Source organism: Eubalaena glacialis, chromosome 20 (assembly GCF_028564815.1).
Source record: "Eubalaena glacialis isolate mEubGla1 chromosome 20, mEubGla1.1.hap2.+ XY, whole genome shotgun sequence".
NCBI classification, from domain to species: Eukaryota; Metazoa; Chordata; class Mammalia; order Artiodactyla; family Balaenidae; genus Eubalaena; species Eubalaena glacialis.
In genome coordinates this window covers 14,111,443-14,138,393 of record NC_083735.1, presented here as the reverse complement: position 1 = coordinate 14,138,393, position 26,951 = coordinate 14,111,443, and the positions used below count along the sequence as shown (strand labels likewise).

Genomic DNA, 26,951 nt, shown 5'->3' with positions numbered 1-26,951 from the left:
GCTGAGCTGATTTGTGCGCCAAAGGCACCTCCAGCTTCCTGAACCCTTCGGTGCCGACGAGTAGTTGTCATTCGAAGATAAACTTCATCGTATGTTGTTTCTAAGCCACACTCGGTAGCTACCTCCTCTACATATTTTTTACCAGACAGGTTGAGGCCGTAAACCTAGAGTCACGCATCCCGATGGTCTGAGTTTCGGCGCGCTCCAGACCAGCGGGCATGTGGTGCGCGCGTGTCCGGGGCCTCGTCCCGGGTTAGGGAAGGGCGCCCAGGTCGGAATTGGCTGAAGTCCGCCAAAGCCAGCTTGGGGAGGGTCCTTCGATTTGTATTTTCTGAGAGCCGAGGGCCCTGTTCCTCGAGTCTGCCCTTCCCCCAGGCAAATGCCCAAGGTGCGCCCGAGGCAGGTGCAGGTCTGGAGCCCCGGGGGAAACGCGAATCCAGCCTGGAAGCGACCCCTCCACTTAGCCTCCCCGCCTCCTCAGACACCGCAGCGACCGCCCCCTTCCCCACCCAGACTACTGAGGGGCGTCACCTTGGCCCCTATCAGCCTGGCGCCCGAGACACCTCGGAGGGGGTGGGTTTTGGAAGAGCAGAAGGTAACAAGAAATCCATCTGTCTGGGACCTTCAGAAAACGTTTATTGCCAGGGGGGAGATCCTTCAGAAGACTCTTTCGCTTTTGGCCTTAACCCACCCAGCTCTTTTGTTGGCACCGTATTTACACTTGTACAATATACAGTATTTCTCCCAGGCAGCGCCCGAAGCGCAAAGAAATCTGCGGGCGAGTCGGCGTCAGAGCACCGCGGGGTGCTGGGGCGTGTGCAGGTTAAGGGCGTTGGGGTGGGCGTGGCCGATCAGGTTGAGGTAATGCCGGTCCAGGCCCTGCACGGGCGTCAGGAAGGGGCTGTGCTGCTGCGCGGGGCTCGGAAGCGGCACGGGCGCGCTGGGCAGGTAGGGCAGCGCCGGGCTGCGGGCCGCGCCGTGTGGCCAGGGGAAGGACCCTGGGGCCGCGCCCTGCGGGAACACGGACGCCTCACCAGGGCTGTGGCCTGCGAACTCGGGCCCCGCTGGGTGCAGCTGATAAGAGATATCCGGCTCCGGGAGCGAACCCAGCGGCTGGAAGGCGGGCTCGGCGCCCAAGCGGGCCTTGGACTGCAAGAAGGCGAGGATGCGCGCGTACTTGGTGTCCTTGGTCTCCATCCTCTCCACGGTGGTGAGGTAATGCACCAGGTTCTTCATGCACTCGTGGTAGCCGTAGTGGAAGTAGTTGGCAAACTCCGCTAGCAGTTCTGCTGGAGGGGCGAGAAAAACCGTAGAAAGAAAAAAACCGTGAGCGCCCTTTCCGACCGGGAGCGCGAGGCGTGGGCCAAGCACCTCCCATCACGTTTCCTGGCCGGAGTTTCCGTTGGACGCCCGCCCTCTACTCTTGTTACTCTGGAGACTGGAAAAACGCCAGCTAGCGACTTCCTTTTCCTTAAGAGTCTGACCCCACCCTCCCCACCTGAGAGGAGGCCGCGAACCTGTATCCCCAGACACCTGTGCTCCAGTCCCCGTAGCTTTCACAGGAGCCCGCTCCCACCTCCACCCCGCCCCCGCCCCCGCCCCGGCAGCATCCAGAGAGCGAGAGACCTCTCGCGAGCGCCGCTTCACTCCCACTCCCGCCCCCAGGTCTCTGTGTGGCGCGCGGTCCCTGTCCAGGTTCCCCTTTGCGCAACCCGCGCCCACCTTTTTCCCTTCCCCGGGGAAAATCAGCGGAGTGCAGGGCTCTCAGGTATTGAACGGTCATCTCGAGGATCTCCGCCTTCTCCAGCTTCCCGGAACTCTGCAAAAGGAGGAAGGGCTCCTCGAAGCGGCCCAGCGGGTGCCGGCCAACCCGGGCAGGCTGGGTGCAAGGTTTTATCCGGAGAGGACCAGCGAGTGGGGCGCTGCTGTGGATCTGCGCGAGGGCCGCCCGGGGCTCACTCAGCGCTCAGGCACCCGGGAAGGGAGCCCACACGTGTAAGGCCCTCTCCGGCTCCAGACTCCCGGCATCGCTGCCGAGAGTGGCGGCAGAGGATCCCCAGCGCCAGCACCGTTTTCTCGGCCGCCGACGTTACCTGCTTCGCCAGGGCCATGGGCACCGTCTTGCCCAGCTCGTTCAAACAGCGGTTAATCCGGTCTCTCCTCCGCTTTTCTATCACTTTGTGGGAAACGGGGGTTCTCTGCGAACAGAGGTTTGTACGTTTAGGATGGCTTTGCCCAGAGAGTCGTGAAAGGCACGGCTGGCACAGCTGTCTCCCAGCCCTCAACGCTGCCCAGGGACTCGCCCCAGGCCCCTGTCCCTCCACAGTGGGTCACATGAGCTCTGCCTTCTCACACCCGCGCTGGTGCGCTCCCCTTCCAACGTCCGCTGGGCCACACCGCCGTGCTGAGCACCAGGGCAATGGGGAGGTGGCCACCAGCCTCCAGGCGTGGGCTCCTCCCTGACTGAGGAGTCCCCTTTCTCTATCCTCCTCCCCTTCCCAAACCACTCAGGATTCCTCTCCAGGAGAAGTCCCGTGTGATAATGTCCCTGCCCGTCGGTCCAGCCAGGTGGTGCTGCGGGCGTCAGACGCCCCCACCCTGTTGGCGCAAGAGCCATCTGGGCTCAGCCGACTCACTTTGCGTTCCTTGAGCTTGCCTGACATTCTGGTCAGTACGCGCCCTCGGGAGAGGCGGTGGCGCGAGGCACCCGTCCACTTTTCGCCTCGTGGGCCTCCTCGAGTGTCCCAGGTAGACTGCAGCCTCCCAACTACCAGGGGCTGCCTTATAAAGCGGTCATCCAGGGCTCCAAGTGCATTCACGACTTGAATTATTCCATAGGATTAGGGGAGCTGCGTTTGGGGGATGCATGCATTCAAGATCAGTTTTTTTTTAAAGTTAAGAAAAAAAAATTAGCAGCCGAGGGGGGCGAGCTGGGGGCAGATCAGCTTTGTTAATCCACGTGGCCCTTCAAAGGACACGTGACCGGCGGGGGAATAACATTAGCATGGCAACAGCCGGGGCGGGAAGGAGGCGGTAAACCTGCGCCGGCGGACGAGCGAGCGCAGGGGCGCAGCGGCCGCGGGCGCCGGGGGGCGAGGACCCTCACAAAACAGTGTCGCCTCCTTTAGTCCCACCGCTGAGTCTCACACGATTGCCTGTTTACAAATCCTAGCAAGCCCGCAGTCCCAGCGCCGAGTGCGTTTTAAAGCCTGTCCAGAGTCATTAAAGTAATTAAGTAAGCCTTTAATAGGCTGTTCCGCCGGGTTCAAGGGAGAGCTCTTGGAGACGGAGGCGCCCCGTTTGTTCCCAGGCTTTTCTCACACGACTTGGTGACACGTCCATCTCCCCCTTTTTTGTTTACACCGCTTTATTTGTCCGGACATCCCGGCAGGTGTGGGGCTGCGGCGGGCACAAGAGGCTCCCGCCTCGCCTCGCCCCTCCCGCAGGTCTTTGGCACGCGACGCTCCCCCCTACTCCCTGACCACATCGCCGCCTTTCTTTTCTCCCCCCTTCGGGCTCTCTCTTCGCGGGGGGAAGAGGCTCAATTTGTAGCCTATTATCCTATACGGAAAATGTCCATTGAAAAGTATGAATAGTTTCATTGGGCTAAATTTTAATAATGCCAGAGGGTGGGGGGAGGAAAGACAGGCAGGCGTGTCTGTGAGAGTGTGTGTGCGTGTGTGTGTGTGTGTGTGAGGGGGGGTGGTGGGAGGATTGGGGAGCAACACGGAGAAGAGTGGGCTGAGAAGAAAAGGGGGAATGCAGCTGGCCCAGGCGAGCATTATGCGACGTCACCTGCGAGAGGGGGCGCCTACAGACCCCTATTCATTTGCCTAATTTTGGTCAATTTAACAAACTTCAGGAGATATTATTGTGGCTTTGTCAGAGAGGGTGAAGCCTTCTGATCGAATTAACAGCATGTTTTGATCCGGTAAATGTCATTAGAAAGGGAGAAACAATCGCGCTTAGAGGGCTCTAAGTAATGCGCCCAAGTGGAGACGCCAAAGCGCACGGCTCACAAAGGGAGCAAGTAGCTGCCACAGGGAACTTTTGTACCCGCCCATCGCCCAAGTTTTGACACAAAAAGGCATTATTTCATACTTGAATACGTTTAATCCAACGATTGTCTATTTTCTGCAAACATATTTTCACAGCATTGTTAACTTTTTATGTCTCCCTTTCGCGGGCGCCTTAAAGTTTGGGGGCGGGAGAGCGCAGACACTTTGGGCATCAATATTTGTCACTGAAAAGGGCTCCGTGAAGTTAGGGAGGTTGATCTCTTTTTTATGGTTTTAGAGAGCGAATATATCGGGGGAGGAGGAGGGAGGGAAGGCACGAACCGAAAGGAGGGAGGAAATTTGCTGGACTGGCGCGAGGGGCAGGAGGGGGGCGGCGACGGCTGGGAGCTCTGCTCCGCCTGCGCCTCTGCGGGCAGCCGGGCCCAGCAGCCGGGGGCCTCCTCCCCGACCGCCAGGCCTGGCTCGCACTTGCTGCGCCGGAACCCGCGCTCTGGGGGCTCCAGGCTTGCGGGCTGTGCGTGGGGGCCAGGTTTCTTGTAAATGGAAACTGTAAAAATGCTTTTTGTTCTGTGACCTGCTCCGGAGCCGCTGAGCTCTCACCTTTTTCTAACGTGTTCCATTTGAGAGCAACCGAGACCTCTCCTGACACAACTTTCCCTCCCTTTCTGCTCCCCACCTCGCCTAAACTCTCTCTCCTCTGCTGGACTACGGCAGGGCCCGGGCTCTCCCTTTCGGTGTCGTCAGTCCTTGGCAGAGGTGGCTAGGGGGGAGCCCTGCTCTCCAGTGGCACCTAGGGGGCTCCTAGGGCGCAGAGGCGGGTCTGGCGGGCCGGGCCTCGGGGAAGTGAGCGGCCCACCTGCTGCAGTCTGGGAGGTGTGAGGCTCGGTCCGCACCACGCACCCCTAGGGTGTCCCTCTCCGTCTTACTCTCAGTCTCCTCTCGACGTTTCTTTTCTACTTCACGCCAGATTGGACACGACCCGCACCCTCCCGCAGGTTGCTCTGCCAGCCGCCGGTGCCCTCTCAGAGGTTGTCGATTTCAGTATATTCACTCGCACACAAGGGGATTAAACACGAACCCTTATCATCCAAATTAACTAACGTGAATGGGTAAAAGGGAGCGCGCACACTTCTCACCCCCATCCCCTCTTTAAGCCCGCGGACTAGGAGTTGATCCTCTTACTGCTGGTGTTAACCGCCAGCTGCAGGCACCTTCTATGGGCCAAACTTCATTCTGTGCAAGCTGTTTAATTTCCCGTGTTTGCTTGGGAGCTGGGCTCCAGATCTTGCCCAGGCCTGCAAGTCCCCTCGTATGGCTTGGGGGGGCCCAAATGAAGGTGGGTAGGTGAGTGGAAGTGGGGTGGAGGGGTGGCCATCCTCACCAGGTCCTCTGGGTCTGCAGCCCTTTCTGGAAGGCTGGGAAAGCCTCTTCCCGTTCAGATGAGGAGAAGGGTGTGTTTTATTTTTGTCTTCCCGGCAGGAAGGCTTGAATCACGCTGCCAGAAAGGGGGGTGCTGGGACCCTCACAGTCATCTTCCCTTTAATCCTCCTTCCCAGGATGGTGATAACGTGTTCCCTGATGGCGACCTAGTTCCCACTCAAAATGAGAGCAGAATAATGAAGAGCTATGGTCCCTGGAGCCAAACAGTCGTTCAAATTCCAGCTCCACCACCTACCAGCTGGGTGAGACTTCGGGCTATTCACTGAATCTTGCCGTGCCTCAGTTTCCTCTTCTGTAAATTGGAGATAATTACTGTATCTACCAGGTCACAAGGTGGCCACTGGGATGAAGGAAGTAAATATAGGCAGAGCACCTAAAAGAAGGCTTACCTACTCAATTAATGGTTTTACTTTGCCTGGAAATCACTTCTGCAGCGGTTCTCACATAGTGGTGTTTTGTGGGGTTTGTGCTGTTGTGTGATATTTTCATTCATTTCATAGTTTTTCTCATCGCTGAGAAAGCTTCACTCTCCGTAAAAAAGCCCCAGTATTTGGCCTGAGGTTTGTTAAATCGACCAAAATTAGGCAAATGATGGGGGCCTTTAGATGCTCCCTCTCACAGGTGACATCACCTAGTGCTTGGTGGCCAGCAGCGTCTCCCAGGGTGTGCGAGGCTGAAAAAAGGCTCCAAGTTCAGAAGCCCCTCAACTCAACAGCATGACCATTTCAAGTGATTCAAACATTAGCATCAAAATCAAAGGAAAGCTAGGAAGGAAGACTACTTAGAAATTAGACGATGCTAATTCAGTAGTAGTCTGTACTTAGACTCCTGGTGTCTGAAGACCTTTGTTGGAGAATACAGCAATCATAAACAGAAAATGTTTATGATTGTTAATATTGTTATTTTTACTTTAAAAAAAAATTTTAGCTACATAGATTTGACATACAGCTTCCAAACACTGAAAAATGGATTCTTTTGTGTTTCTTTCCAACTCTAGAAACTGAGGGTTTATGGGGAAGGGGTAATCAATGGAAAGAAAAAAAATCTAGTGGGTATTTGGTAATTTCGGCCAAATTGCTCTAAGACAAAGTGTTCTGGGTGATTTCAAATCTCTCCCTCTTCCTCCCATCTTAATACACAGACTTTGTAGATTCATTAGTGAGACTGGGGATTTTATCAAGTGGGGAAACGTGAGGAGTCTTGTCAGAGAGTGGAGAAAACAGCGGTGGCTGACTCTCCTGTACTTCTGAAGTACCAGGAGGTCAAGGCGCAAAGAGAACCCACTTTGGGCTCTATTTCTGAAGCGAATAGGATCCCAGAATGTGGGACTGTAGGATGTTTCCTCTGAAAGAAGCCCAGAAGAGCATCAAGTCCGACGCCCATTTTCCCACCGAAGAATCTGAGGTGCCACGAGGGGAACTGGGAATGACAATGGCGCACAGCAAGCCGCTGTCTCAAGTGTTTGTTGATTTGCTGTGTGACCTCCAGGGCCGACAGCCTCAGTTTACTCCTCTGTTACTGCAAGGAGAGTCCCAGCAGGGACGCTGTGATTCAGGACTGGCAGACACTCTGTAGGACGCCTGCTGCCTTTGGCTGGTGTGAGCATCGTCAGAGGCATCAACTGTGTCCTTGGGCCTCTGTCCACGTGCTCCTGCTCCTCCCAAGTCCAGTGATGACAGCACGTGGTGGGCACTGATGTGAGCCAGACGCTGCGAACACCACTCAGAAAAGGACATGGCTCAGGGGCGTGTCCTCTCATAAAGAAGAAAAGGTCTGTGCTTGTGTCAGACCCCGATACAGAAGCCTCGACACAGCAGTCACCCTCGGTGCCCAGTCACCCCCAGTGCCCATCCTAGAAGCCGTGCAGCACACATCCGACTGGCTTGGTGACTTCTCTGGACTCTTCCTTGCTCAGCACCCCAAATTCTTCTGCTCCCTCTGACCACCAGTAGTATTCTCAGCTCAACAAGGACGTCAGCAGGAAGTGTGTGTCAGGAGACGGTGCTTGTCAGAGCAGCCAGGTGACGGTGGGGGGGGGATGTCTCCAGCCTTGAGGACACACACTGAAGGGGTCGGCTTTTATCTAAACCCCAAATCTGAAAGGAGACCAGAGACTTGGGAAAACTGTATCCATAATAGAATGATTCCCCAGATTTTGGTCTGTATCTATCTCCTTTGTTCTTGTCTCTGATGCCGTTTAGTTCTTTGCCTTCTAACTCTATTTTTAGATCTAGTACCTGAGTTTTTGCTGAATGAGGTAGCAGCTCTGAAACCATGAATGAGGTAGCAGCTCTGAAACCACGGTGAGGCACCAGCCCCATCGTCTATCCAATGGCTCAGATGCCTTCAGTTTCTCTCTCCTTACGGGAGGTCCTGAAACATTACACATATGCCTCTAGAATCGGATGCCTTCCGAAGTTGGCTGTATTTTGTTTTCAGTAAAAAGGAAGTTCTTTTTACTTAATCACTTGCTACTCAAATGTGGTCCTCAGACCAGCAGCGTAGTAGTCACCTGGGAGTTCATGAGAGATGCAGAACCTCAGGCTCCTCCCCTGACCTAACAGAATCAGAATCTGCATTTGAACCAGATCCCCAGTTGATTCCTGTGCACTTCAAAGTTCATGAAGCACCACTTTAGCTGAAGTTGGAGGCCACCATTTGGTATTTAACAGCTGAAGGCTACCAGTTGGCAAGTGCCAGGTAGGAATGGGTAGCCTAGAAAGACAACAGCAAAGGTGGAGGGGACTTTCAGGCTGTCCTAAGTGGAAATAATTAAGTGCACAGGTTGAAAGGCTTCCTGTGAACAAGGGGGGCTTTGTAGCACTGCTTGTTCGAATATTCTATGGGGTGTTTGCGATATTTTCCTTAGTACTGCCTCCTATGTGCAGTGTTTTATTTCCTGCATGTCTCTCCAGAATTTGCAAGTAGTAGATGCTCAGTGTAGTTTTGATGAATGAAGGAAAACTGGAAGAGGGGCTTCAGGGGTTATTTTGGCAATCTGTCACAGGGCCCCATAGGGTCATATTTTACCATTTATTTTTGGACTTTTACAAGAACTAACTAGGGGAAGGGTAAATATAACTATTGAGTGAGAACACTTAGGGAGGTTGCATGATAGATGAAGGAGTTGTTTTCCATAGTTTGACATTAACATCACTTAGAAAGTATGTTACAGATATTGTGAACCGTGTTGATTCTGGGCTTTGATTTTTCTAGGCAACTGGCTTTTCTTTTGGGGCTGATAATTCCAGCTTTTTGCTCTGTATTAACTTGAGCAACATCCAGAAGTCATCATGGGGAGCTTCAGCTTAGAGTACTGAGGGGAGTTCTTTCTACAGCTTAAAGATTTCATCTGCTTTACAGGGTGACTTTGCACACAAAATTAGAGGTATATATTGCTGACAATAAGAAATTATTGTAAATTGCAGTAAATAACACAGAACTTGGGGAGAGGATTCAGGAGGAGGAGAAAATTACAGGAGTGTTAAAAGATTCCATCGTATGGGCAGTAATCAAGTAGCAGTAGTCTGTCAGACACCCCATCTGTTCATGTGGATGACACCTCGGATCCACCCTTCTCTCTCTGCCTTCCTCATTCATCCACCACCAGAATTCAGCACTTAACTGTGTGCCAGGCACTGTGCAGGGCAACATTGGAATCACTGAGAACAAACATAGAACTTTTGGAGAATCTATACGTCCTCACAAGTGAAAAGAAGACCCTGACGAAGGGGAAAGTTCTTGAGGGCAGACCCCAAACCTAATTTACCTGTTTGTTGGTCCATTTCCCTAAATTTTCACCTGACTGCTAGCAGTTTCCATTCACTTTGTTTCTTTACACTAATCGTACCAATTAGACATTAATTTGAGGAGTTATAAATGCCCTCCTTTTAAAACATCATTGCCTCTGAGGGCATTAAGGGTCTCTCATCAGTGTGAATTGATATAACTGGATTTTGATCCTCTCTAACACCAAACTAAAGAAGGCTGTCAAGAAACAAGTTTTGAATGAGAGGGAGGTAATTTAGGAAGAGCTGGTGTATTCAATATTAGTTTCCTGTGGCTGCTGTAACAAATTAACATAAACTTTGGAGAAATTTATTCTCTCACAGTCTGGAGGTCAGAAGTCTGAAATGAGTAGTACTGAGCCAAAATCAAGGTGAGAGCAGGGCCACACTTCCTCTGGAGGGGCTAGAGGAGAATCTGTTTCTTACCTTTTCAGCTTCATGGCTGCCCGCATTCCTTGGCTTGTGGTCACATTACTCCAGTCCCCACCTCTGTGGTCACATCGATGTCTCCTCTTCTCTGTGTCAAATCTCCCTTTGCTCCTCTCTTATAAGGATACCTATGGTTGCATTTAGGGCCTACCTGGATAATCTCCTCATCTCAAAACACTTAATTTAATCAAATCTGCAAAGTCCTTTTTTTGGCCTTTATAAGGTAACATTCATAGGTTCCAGGAATTAGGACACGGGTGTCTTTTGGAGGCCAAAGCCTCCTGTACCGGGTCAAGTACCATAGTAGGAGCTGAGATAGCGTCTGTGCACTGATGCTCTGAGAACAGGGGCAAAGGCGTGGGCAAGAGGAAGTGGGGGAGAAGATAAAGAGGATCATGTTCTGTTTCCAAACATGGCAGAACTATCCCTCTCTTATTCCTTCCCGTTTCCCCTTCTCGCTGTTCATCCTTTCTTATCCCTCATGCATCACAACACCCCTTGCTCCCAGGCCTCAGGTTTGAAGCTGCTGTGATATATTTATGCTGCATTATGAGTTAGATCCTCTTTAGTTTACTACACTCCGACCCTCATTACTACTTACACAGACATGTACACACACACAGTGGCTTTGATATAATTAAGACCCAATCTTTTCCCCACTCTTCTCCAACATCCCTCTTCTTCTAGTTGGCCGCTGTTTTTTTGAAAATGCCATGCTCCTGCTCATCAAAGAGTTCTGGATATAAATTCTAACTCTGCTTACAAAGCGGTCTTGGGCAAATTGCTGTGCCTCAGTTTCTGCATCTATAAAGCAGAGATGATGGTACCTACCTCCTAGGCCTATTGAGATGAGTCAGTGAGGGAATGTTTGTGAAGTTCCTGGCATAATATTCAGACCATAGGAGGTACACCAGGGCTGAGATTCTCATGCGTTTATCTGGTTGAGCACCTGGTCTAATTCTGAAACAGTGCTGGACCCTCATATTACAATGGGAAACAGAACCCAATTGCTGCCTTTCAGGAGTTTATCAAGTGAGACAGACACAGGAAGGGAATCAGATATAAGCTGGCAGGAGTGGGGTGATGGTAGGAGAAAATCAGGGAGGACTTCCTGGAGGAGATGATGCGTGAACTGAGTCCCGAAAGGTGAGTGCATTAGTTTCCTAGGGCTGCCTTAGCAAATTACCACAGACCTGGTAGCTTAAAACAATGGAAGTTTATTTTCTCCCAGTTTTAGAGGCTAGAAGTCCAAAATCAAGCTATCAGCAGAGCCACGTGCCCTCTGAACGCTCTAGGGGAGATTTCCTTCCTTGTCTTCTCCAGTTTTGGTGGCCTAGGCACTTCTCAGTTTGTGGCAGCATGATTCCAATCTCTGCCTCCATCTTCACATGGCTGTCTTTGTGTCTCTCCTCCTCTTTTTATAAGGACATTTCTCATTGGAGTTAGGGCCCACCTGAATAATTCAGGACAGTCTCATCTTGAGACCCTTAATCACATGTGCAAAGATCCGTTTCCCAAATAAGTTCACATTGACAGTTTCCACATGGATGTATCTTTTGGGAGATCATCATCCAACCCACTACAGTGAGTAAGAGGTAGCCAAGTGAAGACAGGTGGGAGGTAAAGGGAGGCTCTCAGTAAAGGGATTGGCACAAGGAAGGGCATGAGGGCATGAAATGGCTTTCTGGTTTTGAGGAACCACAACATAGTCTCACTAGATCATGAACTGTGAGGAGGAGTGTGGTAGAGGATGAGTGGAGAGGCAGTCATGGGTTGGGGGGCAGACCTGGTACCCAGGAGTTTAACTTATTTATATCACAGTGGTTCAGGTAAAGATGCTGAAGTCCTGCATAAGGGTTAGGGACAAACTGGACATGTTAGAGAGATAAGATCCGCAGAGCTTGGGGAAGGATTAAACATGGTGGGAGAAGAATAGGGAAGAGCATTGCTGGATTTCTGGTTTGGGAATTGACTATGTGGTGACACCATTAATTGAGGTTAGCAATAAGGAGGAATATAAGGTCATTTGTTGCGGGGGGGTATGTATATGGGGGCAGGGGATGTAGGAGAAGATGATTAATTTAATTTTGGACATATCAATTTTAAAGTTCATATGGACACCTCCTAAGTGGATGCCCAGAGACAGCTGAGATAGGAAACTGAAGGTCAGAAATAAAAAGGGTGCATTGGCCTGCAGAGGCTGACAGACAATGGCCATGGATGAAATCACTTAAGAAGAGCTTAAAGGAGAAAGGCAGGGGGCCAAGGACAGAGTCCTGGGGGAAGCTGATAGGCAAGGAGTGGATGAAGGACATCAACCAGGAGAAGGGGTCATCAGAAGGGAAGGAGGAGAGCTCAGAGGCTCCTGGGATTCCTAGGAGCAAAGGTGCAGATGGTTCAAGGAGGAGATGCTCGCCAGGATCTGACGTAGGAGAGATGCAGGAAATGTCTACAGGACTCAAAAGGTCCATTGGGATTGAGCATGGAGGTCATCATCAAACTCTGCAAGCTTCTGAAGAGTGGTAGAAACAGAAAGGGAGAGCAGACTCTCTTTCTTTGACCTCAGCTGTGAGGATATGAGTGCTTTCTTGCATGATGAATTCAGACTGCATGTTAGAAAAGACAGTCCTCCTAGGAAACCACCAGCTGGAGTTAAATGAAGTGTATCTTGTAACATAGATCTGCCGACGGCCCAGGCCACTGGTGCCTTGCAGGGGGGCAGTGGCAGTGCTGTCCTGCTCTTCTTTCTCATAGGCTAGTAATACTAAAGGTCAACACATAGACAGCATCCCTTACCTCTCAGTGTTTTGCAGATCTTTGCTCATTTAATCCCCACAACAATAAGATGAGTATTATGTTTATTTTACATATAAGAAAATCAAGGCTTGGGGAATTCAAGGACACTAGCCTCAAGGCACATAACCATGAGGTGGCAGAGCTGGATACAAACAAGCTGATCCAACTCCACCAGTGCCCTTTCCCGCAGGATGCCTGACCTTGCTGTAGCCTTGATCCCACTGAGATTAGAAGTCATGGGAGAGACTTCTCAGCCAAAAGACTCTACCCACTTTCCAATGACCAAATGTAGCTGCTGCTTCACAAAGCAGGGGAGCAATTCTCAGTATGCCCAGTGGTCTCCCTCTCAGAGCTCCTAAAGGTACAATATACCCATAAGTCATCAGGTATTTGAATTCAACTCTTTCTCATTTTTGCTCTCCACATTTCTAATACTCCAGTTATATAACAATGGCTTCCAGACTCTTACACATCAGAAGCCTTTGGACAACACACATTCATGGGTCCCATTACAGACTCACTAAAAAACCTTTGTGGATGTGGTCCTCGAATCTGTATCTTTAAAAAAATGAAAAACCAACAAACTCAGGTAATTTGATGCACTGGTTCACTGGTCCACAGTCTGGCTGTTATTAGACACCATTGCTGTACAGTGGCTTGTCAATAATGTGAAGTTATGTTGTGGTTATCTGTTGATATTGGATTTTGGCAGATGGATAGGATGATGAGCATAGGTTTTTGGGGGGTTTTTTGTTTTTTAATTTTTTTTTGGCTGCGTTGGGTCTTCGTTGCTGCACGTGGGCTTTCTCTAGTTGCGGCTAGCGGGGGGCTACTCTTCGTTGCGATGCGCGGGCTTCTCATTGCGGGGGCTTCTCTTGTTGCAGAGCATGGGCTCTAGGTGCGCAGGCTTCAGTAGTTGTGGCACTCGGGCTCAGTAGTTGTGGCTCACGGGCTGTAGAGCGCAGGCTCAGTAGTTGTGGTGCACGGGTTTAGTTGCTCCGCGGCATGTGGGATCTTCCCGGACCAGGGCTCGAACCGGTGTCCCCTGCATTGGCAGGCAGATTCTCAACCACCGCGCCACCAGGGAAGCCTCGAGCATAGGTTTTTAAAAATTTTTTATGTCATGGGTTCTGATCTATTTATTAATAAGACAATCTGTGGCCTATTTGTATTAGGACAGCTTAATTCCCTTACCTTCTGATTGGCTCAAGAGTACAGTCTGTGGATTCAGTTTAAAGCTTGCCTGGTTCTCAAGGCTTATTCTGAGAAAAATGAAAGATATTAGCATTACAGATCTGAGAGCAGAGTGACCTAGTATGGAAGTTCTTCAGGATTTGGGCAGATGTGGATGGATCAAGGGTTGGTTGGTGCCCTCTAGCGGTTGGAACTTTTCAACAACTTCTGAGACAAGGGCTAACCCACTTCAGCAGCTGCCTTAAAAAGAAACTGGGTTCAGCCTTCCACTTGCTGTTTGAAGATCAGCTGTGTCTTGCCAGAGCACCTCACCTCTCTGGCTGCAGTATTTTAATAAACAAATTGGAAGATCGGACAAAAATATCAGGGAACAGGGAGTCAGCACGTCCAGAGGGCTGCCCAGGAGACCAGTCATACGTGACATCCAGGCAAGAGGGCCCAGCTGTGAGAGCCCCGCCATGCCACACAAGGCTGTCTCCATTGGCGTGTGAGTTCTCTGGGCCTGGAGCCTTGGCTTATTCATCTGTGTGTCCCTAACATCTGGCGCAGTGCCTGGCATGGAGAAAGTGCCCAGTAAACATTTGTTGGAACGAAGGAGGGCAAAGGAAGGAAGGTAGGATGTGGACTAGCTTATATTTGTTCAGAGATGGCAGGTAAAGGTTAAGTCCTGGGAAGTGGGGCTTAGTGCTGCAGCCCCTCACTCACAAACCTGACCAAGAGGGGGTCACACAGCTGCTGTGGGTCTCACACTGCCCCCCCCGCCCCCCTGTGGGTCTCACACTGCCCCCCCTGAGGATGAGTGAACACCTGGGTTCTGACACCCAAGGCTTGGAACCTTCCTGAATTTTTTGACTCCCAAGGTAAGCAGGTTCCTTCTGCCTGCAAGAGTGGAGCAGGGATCAGTGTAACAGGGTTTCTGTGAAGTGCAGGTTATAGGAGGTGAGTTCTCCTGCACAGGGCCATTTATTCCTTCCCTGCCCATACCCACTTGAGGGTTTTGGCACAGTAAATGGAAAGAACTCTGGTTGCCAGGAGTCCTGGTCCTGATTCTCTTATGTTTGACCTTGATAAGTTCCTCCCCTTGTGGTTTCCTTTCCTGCCAAGAGGGAGACTCTCCAGTGATGGGGGTGGTCATAGCCAGGGTCTTTTCTGCTACAGCAGACTCCTTGTATATCTCTGCCGTTGACGGGACCCCCAGCATGCCTGGAAAAAACCACTGGGGGAAAGATACACACAAAAGAAGGAAAGTTAAAAAAGTGTAGGGATATAGGAATGGCATTCAAAGAGAAGCAGACGAAGCAGAGAGAAAAAGGAAAATAAAGAAGAAAATAAACCTATGATTAGCGGATTTCATAAGTTCATTCCACAAATATTTACCAAACACCTGTTTTTAACTGGTGTGATGGTTAATTTTATGTGTTAACTTGGCTAGGCCATGGTACCCAGATATTAGGTCACACACCAGGCTAGATGTTGCTGTGAAGTTATTTTTTATGAGATTAACATTAACTCAGTAGACTTTGAGTAAAGCAGATTATCCTCCATAATGTGGGTGGGCCTCGTCCAATCAGTTGAAGGCTTTGAGAGAAAAAAACCTGAGGTCCCCTAAGGAAGGGGAAAGTCTGCCCCCAGACTGCCTTTGGATGCGAGTTGCAACATCACCTCTTCCCTGGGTCTCAAGTCTGCTGGCCCACCCTGCAGATTTTGGACTTGTCAGCCACCATGATTGCTTTAACTAATTCCTTAAAAAAAACTCTGTCTCTGTCTTCCTCTCTCCAACTTTCTGTCTATTTCATACACACACATACACACACACACACACACACACAGACACACACACACACCCCCCCTACTGATTCTGTCTCTCTGGAGAACCCTGACTAATATACCTGGTATTGTATTAACTGCTGGATAGAGTTGTAAACAGACCCGAGAGACTCGGCCATCTATGTCTCTTGCACTAAGAGGTAAAAGGTTTGATGGTAGATGGTGGATGGCGGATGGTGGACAGTGGAGACACAGAGGAGGGGTGTTGGAGAAAGGACCGTGAGGAAGACCCAGGTTTGCGCTGCACCTTGGATGATGAGTAGTGCTGGCTAGAGGGCCGAGTGCAGGGATGGTTCAGGCGGAGGGAGTTGAGTGAGGAGGGTGTGGAGGCGTGAGAGAGCTGATGGGGAGGTGTGCAAGGCCCGAGAAATCTCCTCTCACGCCCTCCCCTTTGGCCAACGTCTACTTTTCTCTGGTTGTCACTTCCTCAGGGCAGCCCTTCTGGCTTTCCTATTTGGTTGAAACCCCCTAATATGTGGCCCCATAGGATCATGTGCTTGTGACACATAATCATGTAGTTATTTAACACTTATTTGAGTGATTATTCAATAAATAATCTGTAATCTGAGTGTAAAACAGATTGGAGGAGCTTGCTACAGGTGACAGGCAAAACAGTTAGGAGGCTATTGCTGAAACCCATGGAAGAAGTTATGGGCTGGCAGTGGTGGTGGCTATGGGGATCTTGGGAGTGGACAGACTAGAGAGATGTCAGGGGGCAGGGTCTGTCCCCTTCAGGGTTATAGCCCATCACTTTCTTGTTTATCATTATTTCCTCAGAACTTAGTGTGGTGTCTGGCACACAGTAGGTACTCAATCATGTTGGCTAAAGAATGAAGGAATGCCAAATAGGTACGCTGCCTGGCACACAGTGGAAGCTTCAGGAGTATCTGTCTACACAGGTGGATGAATTTATTGCATCTCTAGTGTCGTATCTTAACCAAGAGTTGTAGCTGCTGGAACATTGCTTTGAGTGTTGAGATGTCATACTGCCTTCTGTTTCCTGCAGTCAGTTCTAAGACTGTCTCATGAGCCACCAGATTGCATGGACACAAAGGGGTGTCATTCTGTTCATTAAAGGTTTGGGAGATTCCTCGTTTCCCTTCCTACTAAACAGGCCGATTCTCTTTAGGAATGTGGCCGAGAGTATGCCTTTCCTCAGATGTGGTCCTGCAGCTCGTCTGGTCTGTAGTATGTGCCAGGAATGGTGCTAGGTGCTGTACACACATTATTTTATTTAATACTTGTAATTCTTCGAAGTGTTACGACCTTCATCACCTAGAGGAGGAAACTTAAGACCAGAGGGCTAATGACTTTGTCATGGTCACCCGACGGGTAGATGGTAGAGAGGGGAAGGGCATCCTGCAGGCTTGACCCTCCTCTCTGTACTAGTGGGTCTCAGCCCGGGCTGCCCAGCAGAATCCCCTGGGGTGCCTTGATCTTGCTGCCCGGGCGATTATATCAGCACCTCTGGGGGCAGGGGCCAGGCTTCAGTATCTTTCAAAGCTTCCAGGTGTTTGCAGTGGGAGTGCCAAGGTTGGGCAGAACTGCTCCTCAGCCTCTCCCGGGGCATCTCCCCTTCTCCAGATTCCTGCTGCATCTCTCCGCATGCGTGTCCCAAACTTGGGATGTTCAAAACAGCACTCTGTCCTCTCTCCCCAAACTCATACCTCCTCTCAAAGCCTCGATTTAGAATTCCTTCGCTGACGAAACACAAATCCTGAATCTCCTTTTACTTTTGCTTTTCTCTTACTCCATCCCGCGGTCACTGAGTCCAGTTGATTCCCTCTGGACACCTCTCCAGCCCGTCCACCCTTGGTATCCTCGCAGCCACCACCATTGCCATCCAGTTTCTCTCATGGGCTTTGGTGACAGCTAACCTTTTGCCTGCCACCAGCAAGCTCCTCCAATCCACTCTAGATGTATTGTTGCTGTATTAATCTTTCTAAAATGCTAAAAAGACTTCAGTTGCTTCCTGTTGGCTTTAAAAAAAGTATCCCAGCTCCTCAATATGTCATATCTTGCTCTAAGATACTGGTCTTCTCCTGCTTTGTTATTTTAAGCAGCTGACAGTCCTGTATTAAAGTACTTGTAGCTTTTCCTCAAGCACTAAGCACCCTCACGTCGACCTGCCTCTGCACAGGCAGTTTCTTATGCTTACAACGCCCCTCTTTTCCTGGGTGAATCCAGTGTATCCTTCCCCACCCTGTTCAGAGATACCCTCTTCCAGGAGCCTCCCTAGATTACGTCTGCCCCAGACTGGTTTAGGTACTCTTTCTGTGTGTCACAATTGTAGCACTTTATGTTGTGTTTTCCTATTTGGTTGTCTGTCTGCCTCACTAGATTGAGAGGCCCTTAAGGTTAGGCTTTATCTTACTCGTATTTGAACCCCCAGCTCCAAGCGCATTGCCTAGCATGGCACAGTCATTCAGCACGTGTTTGCCAAGTGAGATTATACAAAGCCTGGACCCTGACACCAGGCTTCCAGAACATAATGCCAGAGAGTCTGATATGGGCAGTATGTAGGATGGTTTGGGAAAAGGAAAAAAAAAAAGGCAGGGAACCATCAGAAAAGAGTCTAGTATCCTGGGTGAGAGGCTGCAAGCCTAGAATAAGAGCTTTGGATACAAAAACAAGGAGGAAGTAGTGATTCTAAGAGAAGCAAGAAAGGGAAATCAAAACTTGTGATCACATATTATTTTTTGGTAAAGGCAGGGACATTTTTAGAGAACGTCCTGCATTCATTCAATAAACAACTACACACAACATGATATCAGGGGAATATGTTTATAGATTCATGAACTATTTTTAGTTAGGAGTTAAAGTTCTATACCTGAAACTTCAGTGACACTGCTGGAAAAGGTCTTTATTATACCGTGGCAAACATGACCTCCTATATTTGGGGAAATCTCCACATTATGAATTCTCCACCAAAGGCAGAAACGAGAATTCAGTGTCCCAGTTTCCCTTGAAGTCAGGGCACAGGAATTGACCTAGACTGTGCCAGTCAGACTTTGTTCCTGGCTGTGTGGCCCCTGGACTAATTCTCTGTCTGTCCTGGAACTACTGTAAGCTACCTAATATCCTTTTCTGTTTAAACACTGTAGTGAATTCAGCTGTTTGCATTAAAAACCCTGACTGATAAGACTGCTAACATATGATAAAGTCTAAGATGTTTAGAAGAATGGTGTGATCAAAACTGAAAACAGGGCTTCCCTGGTGGCACAGTGGTTGGGAATCTGCCTGCCAATGCAGGGGACATGGGTTTGAGCCCTGGTCCGGGAAGATCCCACATGCCGCGGAGCAACTAAGCCCGTGCGCCACAGCTACTGAGCCTGCGCTCTAGAGCCCGTGAGCCACAACTACTGAAGCCTGCATGCCACAACTGCTGAAGCCCGCGCACCTAGAGCCCATGCTCTGCAACAAGAGAAGCCCCCGCAATGAGAAGCCCACGCACTGCAACGAAGAGTAGCCCCCACTCACCACAACTAGGGAAAGCCCGCGTGCAGCAACGAAGACCCAATGCAGCCAAAAATAAAATAAATAAAAATAAATAAATTTATATTTTAAAAAACCCCTGAAAACAAAGGGCAGGCTCTAGTGTAACAAACAAATACAAATAAAAAGAAAGTAGAGAGCTCATTCTTAATATCAGACAAGATGGAATTCAGGCCAAAAAAACCCCCTATTGAGTAAGGGCACTTTATAATGCTAATAGGTGTAATTACAAGAAGATATAATAGTAATGGGGATTTGTGCACTGGATAACATGGCAACTCCGTTCATAAAGTAGAAATTACAAGCAATATAAGAAGTCTACATTTACTACTACTAGTCCCCACAATTAAGTAAGGCAAATCTAACTAATAGATATTGATAGAACTCTGTATTCTGGAAATAGAGAATGTACCATCTTCACAAGTGCCCATGTAACACTGTGAATTACAGATATTCCAAGAGTATAAATAGTGCAGAAAATATTCAGTGATCATCATGCAGTAAAACCAAACATTAATAATAAAGCCAGAAACAAAATGTCCCTTCCACTAGGAAATTAAAAATCTCTCTGTTTACATGTTGAAATATTTACAGAGGAAATGATAAGATGTCTGGGATTTGGGGTAAGATGAACCCAGATTTGTCATATATTGATTATTATGGGAGGTGGGTGATGGGTACATAGGAATTCATTATTACTGTTATCTGTACTTCGTGTATGTTTGGGACTTCGCATTAAAGAATTTTAAAATCCCTTTATTAAATATTCTTGATATAAAGAAGATATAGAAATCAAAATTGTAAAATTTCTAGAAAACAGTAATAATGAAACCTATAGAGTACAGATAAACCTGAGTTCATGGGAGAATTTATAGTCTTAAGTATTTAAATCAATCCAAAAAGAAAGAAAGAAGTCGGGAATTCCCTGGCAGTCCAGTGGTTAGGACTCTGTGCTCTCACTGCCGAGGGCCCGTGTTCAATCCCTGGTCGGGGAACTAAGATCCTGCAAGCCACACAGCACAGCCAAAAAAAAGAAAAAGAAAGAAAGAGGTGAATTATGCATTCAACTCATAAAAGTTTTAAGTAAAGAACAATAAAACAAGCCAAAGCAAAGCAAAAGGAAGAAATGGAACACAGATAAAAAGCAGAAATTAATGAAGTAGAAAATAAAAGAAGGTAGTGCCAAATCTAAAAGCTGGTTCTTTGGTAAAATGTAAGTCATTAGAACCAATCTAGGAATAATCAAAATAATCTAATTTTTTATTGGAATCACAGAATAATCATTAGAATAAAACGATTCAAACCAATTGGGTCACAGGCTTATTAAAAATAATACTATGATACACAGTCTTTTTACCCAAAGACTTTTGCAATTTGCAAAGGCAGATCTGATTCAGCAGTCATGCAAAAGGAAAAGTATTTGCAGAGGAATTTTGAAAAGCTGAAATGAAGCAGTTGCGTCGTAACTGATTTTCACAGATAATTTCTGCCTAAAATTGAAATGTGTCATGTGCAGAACATTTTCTTCAGGATGATGATTTTGGCCTGGGTGACCTCTCTCCACCCTTGCTCCTGATTTTAGCCAACACTCCCTCCAGTCCGTGTCACAACTAGATGCACGCAGTGATTAGAGCCTTCTCCACACCCGGGACCTGCAGCAATCTCAAATGCGTTTTAGATAAAGTTCTAGCCAGAAATTGAGCCAGTTAATTTTGGCCTTTCATCCCCTTCATCTCCTATCACCTCCACTCCTTCGTTCAACCTTCTTTCCCCCCTGTGCTTCCTCAGGTGAAGTCACCGTGACCCTGTGACTCAGCATCTTCCATTCTGCCCTGTTCGTGCTAAGTCCTCCCCTCCCAGCCCCCGTCTGAGGAGACCACTTCCTGTCGACCTGCTCATTCGTTCATGCCCCAAGGCTTGCCTACTGCAAGGCCATGAACTACCTTCTCTCAGCTCTGCTTCCACATCACCATAGATGTGATCACATAAACGTAACATTGGGGCTTCAGTGCATCTGCATGTTGACCTCTTCACCTATGTGCTTTTCTGTCTCCACTCAGCCTCCAGTTGCAGTGCTCCGCCTTGGGTCTCATTATCCTTGGAAAATTCCACCTGTGAAAGAGTCTGAATGCCTCTGACCATAATCCAACCTTTCCTAGACCTTCCAGCTCTCTCATTAAACATTCCACAAAAATTTAATTAGCACCTACTATGCTCTAGGAACTGCACAAGGCACTGGGATACAGTGATGAACCAAGTAGACAGGGTCCCTTCTCATGTAGCCTGTACCTGCTGCAGGAGAACAGCCATCAAAGAATGACTTCATTCAGTCTTAATTAAACTGAGGCAAATGCTGTGAAGAGAAGCACCACCACCCATCCCCTCGTGACAACTAGTTCTTGTCTCTTCCACATTCTTCAGGCGTAATGAGCCCCTTCCCTTTGCCTCTACTCCTTTCCCACCCGGACTCCACGGTGCATCATTTCAACCACCCTGTAGCAGCTCTCTCAATGCCCTTGTCCCTTTTCTTTGGCAGACCAACACGCACAATGTCAATTCAGCTTTACATCTTTCTCCTTAAACCAGGGACCCGAGTAACGCTGATAAATCCCGAATCAGCATTCCCCTTTTTTGACATCCAACCCCAACTGCACCCTCAAGACTGCTTAGCAAAGCTCTTTCACCTGCTCCTCATCACCCCACCCCCACCCCCTGTCATCATCCCAGGCTTGCTCCACGCCGCCTCCACGCCACCTGACATGCTTTTTTTCTCTGGAGATGTCCTGGTGTCTTACTTCACAAAGAAAATAGTCACCACTAACAGGAGCTCTCTCCCCTTCCACTCTCTCCCCCTCCCCCTCCACACACCCATATTCGATTCATTCTTCCTCCTTCTCCCCATCACTCTAACAAGGAGTTCCTCCTTCTCTCAGAGGCTAATTTCTCCTTATTTCAAGCCTCCCTGCCTCCATCCTCTCTCCCTGTTATGCCAACCTCCAAAAAGGGTCCAGAAAGATCTTTTTGTCCCACAAATCAGATAACGTTGCCTTCCTCATCAGAATTTGCCAGTGGCTCCACACTGGCTCTAGGACAAAACCTAAAGGCTCTTCCGTGGCGCCCAAGTCTTTCACAGAGGTCCCAGCTGGACTGCTCTCAGTCTCGCTCTCTCCGCTCTCGCAACACCGACCTGCTTGCCGTGTTCTCTGCTGAGAACACCCCTCCTCTCTACAGCCCTGCAGCAACTGCTTTCCATAGGGACTCAGCTCGGATGTGCGTTCTGAGAGGCACCCAGGAGATGCTCGGCATACCTCTCTCACTGCCCTTTGGTCATACCTCCAATATGGTAATTATCTTGTAGTATCATCACACAGATGCAAGTCTGACAGTAAACTCCTTGACAGCAGAAACCACATCTGTTCCCATTCATATCCAGGTTTCTAATGCAATGCCTGGCACCTAGCTAATGCTCAGCAGGTATTTGCTGGGATTATTGTGACCCCTAAACCCCTTAGTAGCTGTTCCCTCTTTTTCTGTTGCAAATGCAGCTTCCATGTCAGGGTCGCAGAGTAGCTGTCTCACATCACAGATCTGTTCCTCTCCCTTCTCACCTCTTTATCACCCACCTTTCTTCCCTCCAGTTTCCCTGTTGAGAGAAAACTATCCTCTCTCATGTCATATCTTGAATTTTCCTTCATTTTCTATCCTCTTGACACCTACCTTGCCCTGTGAAAATGGACTCTGAAACCCTCTGACCAGGTCCCAGCTCTCGCGATGGGTCAGGAGAGGAGCCTGGCACCAGGACTGCGGTGTTTTCTGGCCTGGCTGTGCCCCCCTTACTGGCTTCATCTCAGCTTTTGTTTTCCAGTTCCAACTCTTGCACTGTTTCCTTTTCTAGTCTTGGTTTCAAGTTCCTTCTTCAGACATTTACTTACCAGGAAGAAAAGGGGGAGGGACATATTTCTGCTAAAAATGAAATTATTATGAAATCATGGTGTCCTTCCTGTCAGTGGTGTGGCACCTACAGGGAGATGGGTGGGATGTACTTCTGGCCCATTCCTGCTTTTACCCTCATACCCTGGCCTTCTCTTCAGACATCAGTGCCCTCCTACATACCCCCCTGCCCAAGTTTCCATCAGCCTCTTTTTATCTCCACTGGTTAGTGAGATTTTCTGATCCCCAAATTGGGTTGCTTGACAAAGGAGATTTTCTCATTTGTGGATTTATTTGCTTGATAAGCCTTAAGAAACATTACAATTACATTGCATTTAAGTGATCTCTTTACCAATTTTATTGAAAAGTTACACTAAATTGGAATTGTTCTAAAAATATGGACTGAACATTTGCTGAGGCAAGTGAAGCCGTTGTAGAAAAATAAGAGGAATAGAAAAGGGGGGAAATTACATACTCTATTTTAGCCAGGTTTTTCAGTAAGAGACTTTACAAAGCTTAATTTAACCAAAACTGCTTTTGTATTAGTCAAGCATGTTGGTCTGTACGATTTATCACTTAAAAATATTTTCAGATAAATCAGAAAAAGAGAAAGGACAAGGGACATGAGAGAGAAATGCCTAAAATGTAACTGTCGTTGACCATAAGTGCCTGGGCGGTGAGGGCAAAGACGGTGTTAAAATTGTGTCTTCCAAAAAGATGTGTTGAAGTCCTAACCCCCGAGTACTGACGTTATTTGGAAACAAGGTCACTGCAGATATAATTAATTAACATGAGGTCAGAATGGTGGGCCCTTAATTCAACATGACTGTTGTCCTTATAAGAAGATGGTGTGAAGACACAGAGAGGATGACATGTAACAGCAGAGGCAGAGGTGGGAGTCACGCAGCTGCAGGCCCAGGACAGCAGGCAACAGGTAGAGCAGATTAGAGCATGGCCTTGCTGACACCTCGATTTTGGACTTCTAGCCTCCAGAACTGAGAGAGTTAATTTCTGTTGTCTTACCCAGTGTATGGTAATTTGTAACGGCAGTCCTAGGAAACTAATATAGGCGGAAAATTAATATCTGAGGCCACATTCTTCTGATAAGGGTGACACGGGGGCTCATTTTTGGCCTTTTCCATGGCTATGTCTCATTAATTTTTCAGTAGTTCAGCTCCCGCCATGTGAAGGAGGCGTTAGTAATAACTAATGCACTAGAACTCAGGGCTGAAATGGGGGCAAATTGTAAATTATGGTCAATTCATACAAAAAATGATTGGTCTTTTGCCAGTGATGCCCCGCTATAATCAGGTATCTCTTGTTTGTGAGAGACGGAGTGGATTTTGGTTGATTTTAGGTAAATGTAACAAAAGCCGATTTGCTAAAATTTGATTTTGTGGAAATAAAACTTGCCTAATGATGAATTCATTGAATTGACCACATTTGCTGATTTACCAAATTTATCACTCATATTGAATAAGAATGACTTTAATAGCAAACAGAGTTTTCTGGAAAGATTCAGTTAACTTGTTTCAGTTTTGTCTAGCAGTATTGAAAGCAAGGTTCAATTTCTTGAAAGCTAACAATCATAGGGTAATATGGTCCTCTTATGAATAAATATACTTAGGATCCAGTAAATCACACTCTATCACCAGGGACCCAAATTTCAGTGTTTTATATGAAAGCTTTTCTGCTAGAATATCAATTTTTATTTGACTAACTTTCTTTGGATAGTAGTTTTAGGATTCTTTTTCCAATTTCTTAAGTACTCTATCAAACTTCATTGGTAATTTCTAGCCATTAATAGCCAAATTTTACTATATTATATAGTTTTTCCTATTCCTAGATATTTTTATTGTATCCACATTTATTTTACCATTTTACTTTTTATTCTTCATTCACATTTTTGTAATAATGGTGTAGACGTATTAAATTTTAAAAATTATTTATATATTTGGCTGTGTGGGGCCTTAGTTGCAGCACACAGGATCTTTGTTGCCACGTGCGGGATCTTTAGTTGTGGCACACGGGATCTTTAGCTGCAGCATGCAAACTCTCAGTTGCGGCATATGGGATCTAGTTCCCTGACAGGATTGAACTTGGGCCCCCTGCATTGGGAGTGTGGAGTCTTTAGCCACTGGACCACCAGGGAAGTCCCTAGATATATTTGAAGCACTCGTCATACATTCTTTTGTAGTAATACCTTAGGGCACCACCACTTTGAAAGATTTTACCGTTCACATTGGATCTTTCTGCAAACCACCACCAAATCTATATACCTCTATTGTTTCCTGTTAGAAACCAAAATGCTAGCATTTAAAAAAACTTTTTTAACATCTTTATTGGAGTATAATTGCTTTACAATGGTGTGTTAGTTTCTGTTTTATAACAAAGTGAATCAGCTATACATATACATATTTCCCCATATCTCCTTCCTGTTGCATCTCCCTCCCACCCTCCCTATCACACCCCTCTAGGTGGTCACAAAGCACTAAGCTGATCTCCCTGTGCTATGCGGCTGCTTCCCACTAGCTATCTATTTTACATTTGGTAGTATATATAAGTCCATGCCACTCTCTCACTTCATACCAGCTTATCCTTCCCCCTCCCTGTGTCCTCAAGTCCATTCTCTATGTCTGCGTCTTTATTCCTGTCCTGCCCCTAGGTTCTTCAGAACCATTTTTTTTTTTTTTTGATTTCATATATATGTGTTAGCATATGGTATTTGTTTTTCTCTTTCTGACTTACTTCACTCTGTATGACAGACTCTAGGTCCATCCACCTCACTACAAATAACTCAATTTCATTTCTTTTTATGGCTAATATTCCATTGTATATATGTGCCACATCTTCTTTATCCATTCATCTGTCGATGGACACTTACGTTGCTTCCATGTCCTGGCTATTGTAAATAGCACTGCAATGAACATTGTGGTACATGACTCTTTTTGAATGATGGTTTTCTCAGGGTATATGCCCAGTAGTGGGATTGCTGGGTCGTATGGTAGTTCTATTTTTAGTTTTTTAAGGAACCTCCATACTGTTCTCCATAGTGGCTGTATCAATTACATTCCCACCAACAGTGCAAGAGGGTTCCCCTTTCTCCACACCCTCTCCAGCATTTATTGTTTCTAGATTTTTTGATGATGTCCATTCTGACCGGTGTGAGATGATATCTCATTGCAGATTTGATTTGCATTTCTCTAATGATTAATGATGTTGAGCATTCTTTCATGTGTTTGTTGGCAATCTGTAGCTCTTCTTTGGAGAAATGTCTATTTAGGTCTTCTGCCCATTTTTGGATTGGGTTATTTGTTTTTTTGATATTGAGCTTCATGAGCTGCTTGTAAATTTTGGAGATGAATCCTTTGTCAGTTGCTTCATTTGCAAATATTTTCTCCCATTCTGAGGGTTGTCTTTTTGTCTTGTTTATGGTTTCCTTTGTTGTGCAAAAGCTTTTAGGTTTCATTAGGTCCCATTTGTTTATTTTTGTTTTTATTTCCATTTCTCTAGGAGGTGGGTCAAAAAGGATCTTGCTGTGATTTATGCCATAGAGTGTTCTGCCTATGTTTTCCTCTAAGAGTTTTATAGTGTCTGGCCTTACATTTAGGTCTTTAATCCATTTTGAGTTTATTTTTGTGTATGGTGTTAGGGAGTGTTCTAATTTCATTCTTTTACATGTAGCTGTCCAGTTTTCCCAGCACCACTTATTGAAGAGACTGTCTTTTCTTCATTGTATATTCTTGCCTCCTTTATCAAAGATAAGGTGACCACATGTGCGTGGGTTTATCTCTGGGCTTTCTATCCTGTTCCATTGATGTATATTTCTGTTTTTGTGCCAGTACCATACTGTCTTGATTACTGTAGCTTTGTAGTATAGTTTGAAGTCCGGGAGTAAAATTTTTTAAGCATTTGTAAAAATACAATAAATATAGCAGTTTATAAAGTCAACAATAAATTGTGGTGCTTTTGCTACTGTAACAAATCACCACAAGCTTAGTGGACTAAAACAACACAGGTTCATTCTTTATAG

At 47.4% G+C, this 26,951-nt stretch overlaps 1 protein-coding gene across 2 annotated transcripts; it reads right to left on the bottom strand.

Annotated features, from left to right (window-relative positions):
* Positions 1-669: 669 nt before the first annotated feature.
* Positions 670-2,663, bottom strand: HELT (helt bHLH transcription factor). Of its 2 annotated transcripts, none has more exons than XM_061177475.1 (4): positions 2,637-2,663; positions 2,094-2,198; positions 1,723-1,819; positions 670-1,289 (listed from the first exon to the last, which is right to left on the bottom strand). In XM_061177475.1, exons 1-4 carry the CDS (start codon positions 2,661-2,663, stop codon positions 790-792), a joined length of 729 nt encoding a protein of 242 aa, XP_061033458.1. In that variant the 3' UTR covers positions 670-789. The 2 variants fall into 2 exon arrangements, with proteins under 2 accessions (XP_061033458.1, XP_061033457.1); XM_061177474.1 differs by having other exon boundaries at positions 670-1,286.
* Positions 2,664-26,951: the final 24,288 nt, after the last annotated feature.